Here is an 11,521-nt window from a genome sequence, read left to right on the forward strand (position 1 = left end):
TTTCTTTGAGTTCTATTATCTTAATTACCTGGACTGTTATTTCTACTGACAACCACCTGAAGACTTGAGATTCTTACTCTCAGCTTTGGCCACTAGAATATATTTATTTTTAATATTCCTAAATTGTGATCACTAACACACACTAAGGACCTTCATCATGTAGTACATACATCAAGTATTACATATATATGTGTGTATGTGTATACTATATATACACTATATATATTTGTATGTCTACATATGGCAGGTGTGAGGTTGTCTGAGAAAGCTACACTTACATAGCTAAGTCATTAACAGTAATTGGAGCAAACAGAGTTCCACATATATATTTGTTAACTTGACAAGGAGATATTTTGATTCCAGCTACATCTTCTGAGATGCAAGTTAACCTTTGGTAGCTTTAGAGAGAGAGACAGAATCAATACATTTGAGTTATTTCCCTGTTCTTAAAATAACTGTGACTTTTATAAAAGGACTTAGCCTTTCAGAAGCTCAGTGTGTCCATTTGTAAAATAGAGGCAATTGTGAAGAGGAATAAATGAGGAAAAAAGTGTGAAAAGTCTCTCTGAAAACATAAGTCACATTATTACACACATGCTTTGTATAATTAATAAATAATCATAGTATTATTTTATGACTAGCTTTACTATTAAGAAATATTTAATAACTAAATAATAATAAATTTTTAAATGATTACAAAGTGTCTAGGTTCCTCAACCCAATAACTCCTGAATTATTACTGACATATTAAATTTTCTCAGTGCTTCTATTTGTTTATTCATTTGCATCAGTCTTGTTAAAATTATGAGGCGTAGGAGTGTCCAAGTTCAAACACCAAAGGTCCATAACTGAGAAGGAAACATGAGATACAGCTCTTGCAGATGGCTGTTATGTGTGAACCCTGAACTCCTCTCTTATTTGGGGAAATGAATTATGAAAAGTTGTCCCTTCCCTGGGACTGATTTTGTTCCCTTTGTGCAGTGTACAAGCTGAACAGTTCTGTGTGGATATCTTATCAGTTGACATATGCTTTCCACACATGCCACTAGTTCTTCATTTTGTATCTAAATGGTTGGGTGAACTTTCATTATAATAAGTAAATCAAATGATGAGAGAATTAATAGTGTATTTGAGAAGTCTTTTCTGTTTTTCTCTGGAAAAGAAGCAGGTCCATGTATTTGTACAGGCACAGACTGTCAACTGTAAATCATGGCTAAATCTGTAATGGAAAAGTCATAAGTACTTTTCTTAGAGTACAATAAAAGTCTCTTGGTGAATATGTTTATTTTGTTGTTAGGTCAAATTGCCATTTTTTCTCCTGAAGAACACTGAGTATATGTGACTCTAACCTATGACCAGAGAAGACCCTAAAAGTAATATTTAAAAATCATGTGATCCAATTCCTCTCATTCCTGCTGGCCTCCTAAACTGTCAGTCAGTTATACCCTATGGAAGGAAGGCAGGATGGGAAGAAAGAAAGACAGTACAGGATCTCACTTCTTATTCCTGATTCTTCATATTTAAGCCCCCCTCCACCTTTTTTCCCACTTTCGATAACTTGAATCTGGCAGATGATAGGAAAACAAAGAAAGCCACCCCCACCCTGACCACACCTTCAGGTGTAGAATAATATGTATGATAAGTAATTTATCCAGTACTTTTCCCAATTAATATAATGCACAAATTGAAAAGCATAAAATGTATCATGCTGTGAAACACAAAATACAACTCACTAAAGAAATGGCTTAAAAACAGCTTCTAAATTAAATGGGCAGCCACGTCTCACCTAAGTAAGAGCTGAAATGTATAACGTAGAATTTAAAAAGTTTTCTATAAGATGTCCTTACATGATTAATGCATAAGGTCCTCACTCATGAGACTATTTCTTTGTTATATAAACATAGGGAAAATAAACTTGAAAAGAGAGGCCTTAAGTAATTAAAAATGGCATTCTCTAGAAAAACCAACATACTCCAGGTGTTTTTGCAACCTGTTCCCAGAGGCCTCCCCAGGATTTCCACATTTGACTCACTCAATAAAACAATTCCATCTATCCTAGCTACGCCTGGCCATGGCTCTACCCCAGCATTTAATAAAGTATGTTCCAGAGTTTGCTCTGCCAAAACAGTACTGATGTTAATACCAATAAATCCTTTATGCTTAGTCTATTCTTTATTGGTGATTTTTTATGCTTCTGTAGATTCTTTGTGCTTAGTCTTCTTTGTATAGGAGATTTATAACACACATTAACATATAGTGCTCTAAGAAATCATCTGAAAGGAGCTAGATTTTTTTTTTTAACTAAGAATTTCCAACATATTTGACCATGGCACTTTGTCCTCCTTTATAATACTTGCTGACAGCTCATAGAATATACCTTGGGGAAGAATCATTTGCTTTGGCATCAGTGCTGCCCTGCCCCTTATCTCTTCTCACCCTCTTTCAGCTGGGAAGATGAGCGAAAACAAGAATGAGACCATCAAAGGGAGAGAAATGCAACAAAGTCCCCAAACCCAAATTATCTTTATTTCTTCTTATCCAAGCACTGTGTACAGACCACTGCAAATTCTAAGACGATGAGCCTGTCTACGAGGGGGAGTTCTTATTTTCTCCAAAGACAACCTGGGCATGAACCAAGAATACTATGAGTCAGGTCACTGGTTCAGAGAGAGGGGGAACAAACTAGCACTTCCACAGTTACTTACCTTAGGATATGGATACTGTTTTCCTCTGGGATACAATGCTCCAGTATACCGAGGGATACCCATGTTAGGCACCAATGAATCATTTATCATCAGGAAGGCAAGCCTTTCTCCATCTGGTGACCACCAGTGGGCGATGTGAGAATGCAGAAGTTCCTCTAGAATAAATGAGTGTTATCTGAAACCAACTGTAGAGACGTGGGCCCAGTGACCCATGAACATCTGTCCCTTGATTCCTCCATTGTACATATATATTTTCTAGCAGTGTTGGAGTTTGTAAACTTCACGGAGAAGAGTCTATTTCTGAGTTACCCTTTTAATCCCAGAAAAAGCACATGCAAAGGAAAGAAGGAATGAAGCAATGAAGTCAGGATTTCATGGAGTGTCAGCAATGTAAACAGAAAAGATGAAAGGACTATCAGAGTAAAAAGAATGAGAACAGTAATCAAAGACTAAAATATGACATGAAACCATATTCATATTACCATCCATTGATATTTTACAGTCATTCATATTTCCATCCCCTCCTCATTATACCAGTTGAATACCTACTAGATAGATTCATTAAACTATTTTAAGCTCTAAGGAAATAGAATAAAAATATGAGATCTGACAATTAAGTTCGTGGACTTGTTGCAACTATGTTCTTAACCTTCTTTCATATTAGAGAGATTATTCATTATGAATTAATACCAACTGGACAAACAGTTAACCAAGTTTACTATTTGGAAGTGCTGAAAAGGCTGTGTGAAAAAGTTGGATGAAAAAGACCTACTCACCTGATCTGGTCTGGTCTCTAATGACTTATTTCTTTAACCAAAGATAAAGGAAATATTGAAAGGAAGACATTTTGATGACCATCAGGACATCAAGGGTAATATGACGACAGCTCTGATGGCCATTCCAGATAAAGAGTTCCAAAATTGCTTTGAAAGGTGGACTAGATGCTGGTGTCAGTGCATAGCTTCCCAAGGGGAGTACTTCAAATGTGACCGTAGTGATATTCAGCAATGAGATATGTAGCACTTTTTCTGGGATGAGTTTGCAAACTTAACTGTCCAATCTCGTATAGTGGATATCTTTTATGTGACTCCAGATCTACCTTCCACTTTTCTATACCTGCTTTCTGGCCCAGAAAATTAACTGCTATGAAGTGCATCAAAAGAGCTCCCATGCTCTCTAGAGGATGGCCATTATGACGCTTCAGCAAGAGATTAGAAGAAGTGTAAAGTCAGACTATTTATTCCTTTATCTCTATCCTGAAATGTCACCTCAGGCTTGCTGTGTGTTTTAAATGATGTCACCACTGCTGTCAATGCAACTCCCTTTATACAATTTTCTCCTTTTTTATCTGGTAACAGTTCATCCCTATGGTCACAAGCTTGGTAATAGCTTGGCTGATACTAGTCTAGATTATATCTCTGTCTTTCATTTTACCCCCACACCTTCATCTTTGTAAATAAATCCTCTTCAAAGTACTGAATGTGCCACCTCTTTCCTTTTGGGGCCCTAACTGATACAGTGATTGATCCCAGCAGTACACTCAGAAAAGAAACCTTCAAAATTAGATTTTGAGATTAGTTTGGAGATATGTCCATATCTATATCTTTATCTTTGATTCAATGAAAACCTTTCCCAGGGGAAATTGCAGGGTAGATAATCAACAGCAAGGGATGGAATCGTGAGTCATCAGTTGTCACTGGTGATGATGTAGAATGAAATGCAGATAGAAAGGAAAGACATTGGGGGGACAAGTGGTTGTGACACTTAATTACTACAACAGTGGCAGCTATAAAGATTGTAAAGTGAAGTTTAAATGGTTCTGATGACACCTCAGAGACACCCCACAGGGAAAAACAAAAATTGAAATCATGACTGCAAAATTAGGCAAATACAAAAGGTCACTGTGGCATCTTTGAAGGAGTCCCTCTCTTCTGCAGTGCAGGGCAGATATGGATGAGGTCCGAGAGAGCATAGTAAGGATTGCAGAGCTGCAACGCAAATAAGGTGCTCAGTTCCACTTGTTTTTTCAAAGGTAAGATGGATATATTGGTGGAGAAGCACTGGGACCCTGACACACAGCATAAGGATGCTTGGGTAAACATACACAATATATTTATGCTTTCTGGATCAGTCTCATAAGTAACACATTACATAGTGGAATGCTGTTATATGTGTCTTATTTTATGGCTAAAAATTCTGAACCTCAAAATGCCCACATGTCTTCTTTTTGACAGAGGCATCCTGCATCCATCAAGGCATAAAGGCAGAGGGAAAAATTAATTTTTGTAAAGTTTAGAAGTTTTCATCCTTAGGGAAGAGTTTAGAAATCTAGTAGCCTGGGACTCACTGTGCTATCTCTTCTAAAGTGTGAGAACATTTGTTGGAACTGTACTTATGCAAAAGTAAAGAGAGACTGAGCTCTTTGGATTTTGAAGAACAATATAAACCACATTAACATGTGCTGCCTTGTTCTATTTCCCAGGTAACCTGTAAAACTGTCAGTTCTGAGTAGAACCTGAGTGATAGAAGGCTATGTAGCAGATCAAAGCCATGGCACAACCTTCCCGGCCATCTTTACCTTGTGACTTGTAGACACAATGGCAATGCAAGTATCCATGGCAAACACATGCTGTGTGAGTTCTGACATTCACCATATGATAATCAAAGCACAGGCGTTAGAGAAAGGCCATTTCCTCCTGTGCTGATAAATATTTTTTATTTCAAAAGCAGCTCTCTACTGGCTCTTGAAGCAGTAATTAGCCTGATTGCAGGATACCCAGTGACTATGCAACCCAAACTACCTATCATGAACTGATTGTTATCTGGTTCACTGACCAGAAAACAAAACACAAACAGTAACATTCCACTATAAATAGAATTGGTATATACAGGACCGATCTAGAACACACAAGTCAACTAACAGCCCATGGTATTACATAAGCTGCTTTACCCTCTCGCCTTCATCTCACATCTGTGCCTCAGGATATGTTTTCTAACACAAGTTGGCAGAGGAGGAATAAATGCAGGCCTGGTTAATGGGCAGGTTTGCACGAGGTACTTCAACATACCAGAACTAGATAGGCTCTGTTCCACAATCTGACTTGAGAATGGCATTAAAAGACTATAATGAACAGAAGTCTTCTGGGCTGGCCGACTTTTGAACAAGATATTTAGTTTTGCTTGGCTTGAAGCATGGATCTGTCCTGACTCATGCACAGTAACTAATAAATGGCAACCTGATCAGTGATATGAGAAAAGTAACATTAGAAAATTAGTGACAATAAAGCTTAGGGAAGCATAGTGCATAGACTTATTAGAAGTGGTAAGAATGTAAAAACTGTGAGGACATTAGTATCCCGTTTAATGTCCACTAGAGCACATCCACAGCAGGGGAGGCACTCAGTGATCACATGGACAATGTGATGACCAAGTGCAGATCAGCTTGTCTCTTGCTCTCACTATTACCTGCCAATAACAGTTTTGGTCACTCTCCTGTTTATATGGTATTATTTCCCTGCAGGACCAGCTGACTACCTGTTGGCAGGTGGATTACATGGAAATCTTTCCATCAAGAAGGCATAGCATTTTATCATTACACACATTGACACATATTCTAGGTATGGATATGCCTTTGCTGCCTGCAGTCCTCTCAGTACTGTTATTCACGGACTTACAGATCAGTTATTCATTACTATGATTACCTGTACCATGTCACTTTCAAACAGGAAATATTTTATTGCAAAAAGAAGAGAAACAGGCTCAGACCCATGGAATTCACTGGTCTCATCATGTTCCCATTAGCTATATATACCTGGCTTGACAGAACAGTGAAATAGCATGCTCTATCTGGATGTTGGCACCATTTATTTGACAATGACCTTGAAGTTGAGATGTCATCCTACAGTATGCGTCCCTCCTGCACACCCAGAAAGCACAGATCTAGAAACTAAGGAGTGGAAATGTAGTGTTCTCTTTCACTTGGTGGGTTTAGAATTTCTAATGTCTAAGGGAGGATTGCCTCCAACAGGAAATATAGTCATAATTCCGCTTCAAAACAAGACAGAAAACATAGTCACTGAGCTGGGAATGATGATTAATCTCATCTGCTTGGGGGAAAAATGTGTCTTTACTATACAAAAGAGGGCAAGGAAGAATATATTTGTAACTCAGCAGATTCACAAATACTCCTTTGTCCAATTCCATCTCATTTTCCAATTCCACATCTCTACTTCTAATTTCAATCCCAATGGAAATTGATATTGTAGCATCCTCATTAAGAAAAAAAAGCAAATGGATACCATTTGGCAGGAATAAAGTTCTGGTTTAATCCACCAGGTAAATAACCCATCTAGTCAAATGCTGGCAGAAGGTAAAAAGGAATGAGAAGTTGATAAAGGGAACCCATGATAAGCTTATTTCTTTTCTTAATTGGGACATTTCCCAAAACTCCTTATATAAAATGCACAAGTGTTGGATGTAGTTATACATTTCAGACAAATATATATAACTGTGCTAATACTAGTCTACAATGAAACAGTAGCAGAAGGAACCTCTCTGGGGACACAAACTTTTTATTTGAATAATAATACTCCCATGGTTTCTGACTTTTTGTTGGATATGGGCAACATGAAACCAGCCACATCAAATCAAAGAAGAAAGGTAGGGAATGGAATTTGTTTTTTGGTTTCCACCCATTGGAATCATGTGAGCCAGGCTGTGTTTGTCAAACAAAACTCACTGCTTTTATTACCATGAAAACTACAGGACTCCCTCCTTCTAGGTTCTAGTAATAGTTGTCTCCCTTTCCCACTTCAGATGTTAATGCCTAACCATTGCTAGCCACAGGTTGCTGCATATCCCTTGTCTTTGATAAGCAGCGCTTCCTAGATAAAACTTTTAATACTATTTTGAATGTGCCATCCATTTTTTTCCAGTTTTGATCTTCACCCTGATTTATACATGTAACTTAAAATTCAGATGAGGGGTCATAAGTCATCCACATGACACACTGAAGAAAAAAATGCTAAATCCCAAATGAGTGGAAACTGTCTTCAGAGACTTGAAGGTACACAAAGGTCATAGTGCTCAAAATTAACACTCAGGGTTCCATCTCATGTGCTGAGGTACATCTCAGGAACCACAAAGGCCCAGATTTGAGGACAACTCCATGAGAAACTTGATGTCATCTACTCTCATCTATTTTAGCGTGACCTATGCCTGAAGTTGTTCCTCACAAAAATGCTAAAATAGCAAAGTAGTACAATTTGTGACTTCCTCCAGGTCCAAAAACAAAGCTAACTGAACTGGGAAGGAGATAAAGTAATTTTTAATATGAATTTACTTAAGAGTCCTCTTGGAAAAGGTATACACTTTTAATTGCAACTAATAGGGACTTTATTCATGGATTGAAATTTCCTATGTTAATTATATATTATTTATAAACAAAGCATTTTTGCAAATTAGGTTCCATTCCATCTCAAGATAGGTTGGGCTCTACATCATCTTTATTACGCTAGTTTGGAAAATCTCACTGAAGAACAGAGGGAATTTTCAACATATTTTGTTTTCTATCACAGATGTTTAAAAACATAGCCTCAACACAAAGTACTCACAGGAAACTAATTCATATAAATCATTGTGTTTAGATTAACATGGTGTTCTGAAAAGTAAGCTGATTTTACCCATTCATAGCTATCAACTTATAGGATTTCCTGAGGATCCTACTGCCAGCCTTGTGGACCTGTGGTTGACTTTTTGCCCCTTACTTTCTGTATCTCACTTTCAACTTTCTTGAAAGAATTGTAGAGATTTATAACCTTCTTACTTCCCATTTACACTTCTATCCACAGCGATCTTGCTTCTGGTACCACCGGTTGTCTGATTTTGTTCTTGTCAAGTTCTCACAGTAGCTTTGGAATCCTTAGCCTGTTCGCCCTCCAGAGACTCAGTATTATTCACTATCCTATCTTCCTCTGGCTTCCATAGCCACATCTCTAATTGTTTTGTTTATCTGTCACAGTCTAGTTTTCCTGGGACTTAGTAAGTGCTCACTCCATAAATGTCTGTTGAATCAATGAATAAACAAATGTGATTCCTGTGTCTAACAGAAAGCAAAAGATACAGTGAAAATAAGCCCTTTGCATTGTTCTCATTAAGCAATAAATGAGGAACAATCACAATTTACTGATAAAGATATTGTTTATCTTATAATTATTTTCTCTCAGTTTATTCCTATCATTCTTAAAGTTCATTGTAAATAAAGGTTGTCTCCTCTATGAAGTCACCTGTATTCCTTAATCCCATTAGAATTAATTCTATTTATACTTCCATTTAGTATGCTGACATGAGGTTTTATTTATATTTCTATTTACCATGCTCCAATAGTTCCTTATATAGTAGTTGTTTAGAGTTTTTAATTCCACTTAGTTGGAAGTACCCAAAACAGAGAAACCCTTACTCCTTATTTTATTGCTTTCAGATAATGCATAATGGATATTCGTGTTGAATAACTATTGGATTGAATTTCAAAGAACTCCTTAAAAATATGAGGTTCTAAAATATATTTATAAATCATTTAGGCATATTAGTTCCATTCTATGTGCTTAAATAATTGAAACTGACAGTCATTTTTTGTTTATATACTTTATGAAAAATTACAAAGTTATAAACTTGGCAATTTTACTTTTTTTTAACAAAACATTGATCTGAAATTTTACTTATTTAGTTAAGTTACCTTGTTAAATATGTTAATTTATATGAGTAACATTAGATGTGTTTTGTGTGAATTATATTTAAAGTGTTTCATTTTGAGCATGATGTTTTATTTTTGTTTTGAACTTCCCTAACTCTTTAAAACACATTTTATTTCATTTGCTTTTATTTTCTTTAGAAATTAGATAATGCTAGAAATAAAGACCAAAACAGGCTTTAAAATGACACTTTTAAAGATCCGACATTAGCGACTATGTTTAGGAACAATAGCCATGCTGACAGACTGGCCTTCTCCTAAAAAGATTAGGCCGGCCCTTAAAATTTGTCATAAAAACATTATCATTTATGTGATTCCTTATCTAATCTTTTTTCTATGACATTTACAGAAGGCAAATTTCAATTTAAAAAGTAAGTGGAAATGTTATATATTACTTTTTGAGTCTCACACACACTAATTCAGATTGTTGTTGCTTTCAATAAAGTAATAAAAAGGTAATTTTTACAATAGATTGCCACATACATACTGTTAAAGATCATATGTGGTACTACTAGAAAGCACTGTGTTTTGGTGAGTATTTTGAAGGGAAGAGAAAAGGTCTGGAATCTGGGAGCTCTCGGCACACTGGATAAGCAAAGTAATATTGGGAGATTAAGGGACATGTGTGACTCTTGAACCATAGGGTGGGGATGGCAGGAAATGTTCAGGGAAAATCAATGACATATGAATTGCTTAAATCCCTCTGCCAAACCTTAACATTGATTCCCTTGGTGGAAATAAAGCAAGAACTGAAGTAAGTCCATGGACAGTGTTCAGAGTCTTTGGCTGAGGAAACAGACCAGTGAAGTCCAATTGCATAGGTGCATAACGTATGTCACACCTTAGGGCACAATGAAAGACATTGCACTGTGACAGGTAGAGCAGACCAGGATTAAAAACTGGCTTTGAAGACACACATTCAAGTGCCAGCTCTGCCTCTCCTAAGCTCTGAGGCCATGATCAAGTCACCTATCCTCCCTGAGTCTTGGTTTCTTCAGTTAGTGATTAGATATACTACTGTGAGAATGAAATCACATATCACATCTGGAGTTTCCTAGAATACATACTGCATAAGAGCCCAAAGAATTGAGTTTAATTTGAATGGTATAAAACAATATGATTTTCCCATTTCCCCTTTGGAATGTGTTAGACCCACAGTGTCATCACAAAGGTTTCTGTTACCTGTTTGTTGTACTTATCCCCCAAATACACTATTCACTCTCAGCCCAAACATGTAGATTTTTATTCTCTAATTAAGAGAAAACCTTATTTGTCAGGTAATGGTCTTTAATTTCTCTCTTTACAATTTCTGTAAAAATGTAATACCATAAACTCTATAAAGCCTTCCCTGAGGAACAGAGGCCTAAGTCATCTCGGTCACTGGTCACGTCAGTACACTTTCCACTGAGTATCCCCTCCAATGACTTAACGTTCTTCCATGGTAAGGATCACATTTTGTCATGCAGTGTAGCAGGCCAGTGTACTAGGAAGCACCAGCGTTCTCACCAAATGATTCCTCTCCTCCCTGAAGTCCACTACTCCCTGTGAATGCTTGCTCATTATTTACTAGGGGCCCAAACCAGGAGCCAAAGAGTCATCTGTGACATCTCATCCATTCTATCCTTTTAACCACTGAGATCTCACTACTTTACTACCTCATCAATTTTAGAATCTTCTCTCCTTCTTCCTTCTTTAACCATAGTCCTTTTTCTCATTGTCTCTTGACAGAATATAGAAAACACCTTATAGCTGCTCACTACTCTTTCTGCCATTCCATCCCAGGTTCACACTGTGGCCAAGTGATCTTTTTACATGAAAGATCTAATTTTGACACTCCCTTACTTGAAAAACTTTATTACAATAGTTTCTCCAGTTACTTGTAGAAAAATAATTGAAACCCCAGAGTATTTTTAGGGTCACTATCCCTTTGTTCTTGCTGCCTTTCTATCTCTCAAATTTTATGCCTCAATCATAACAAGCAGATTTTAGCTCCCTAGGCATGCACCATGCTATTTAACCCTACACTGCTTCTGCAAGCTTTTAACTCTAGCTTGGATTTTCCCTCCTA

General features: G+C 36.9%; 1 protein-coding gene across 1 annotated transcript in view; it reads right to left on the minus strand.

Annotated features, from left to right (window-relative positions):
- The window catches only part of DPP10 (dipeptidyl peptidase like 10), a 521,286-nt gene that overhangs the window by 89,041 nt on the left and 420,724 nt on the right, over window positions 1–11,521 (minus strand). Inside the window, exon 8 of the mRNA XM_019626422.1 lies at window positions 2,706–2,860. Within this exon, the coding sequence (XP_019481967.1) occupies window positions 2,706–2,860 (155 nt within the window). The remainder of the gene's footprint in view (window positions 1–2,705; window positions 2,861–11,521) is intronic.

Source organism: Hipposideros armiger, unplaced genomic scaffold, assembly GCF_001890085.2.
Source record: "Hipposideros armiger isolate ML-2016 unplaced genomic scaffold, ASM189008v1 scaffold_676, whole genome shotgun sequence".
NCBI classification, from domain to species: domain Eukaryota; kingdom Metazoa; phylum Chordata; class Mammalia; order Chiroptera; family Hipposideridae; genus Hipposideros; species Hipposideros armiger.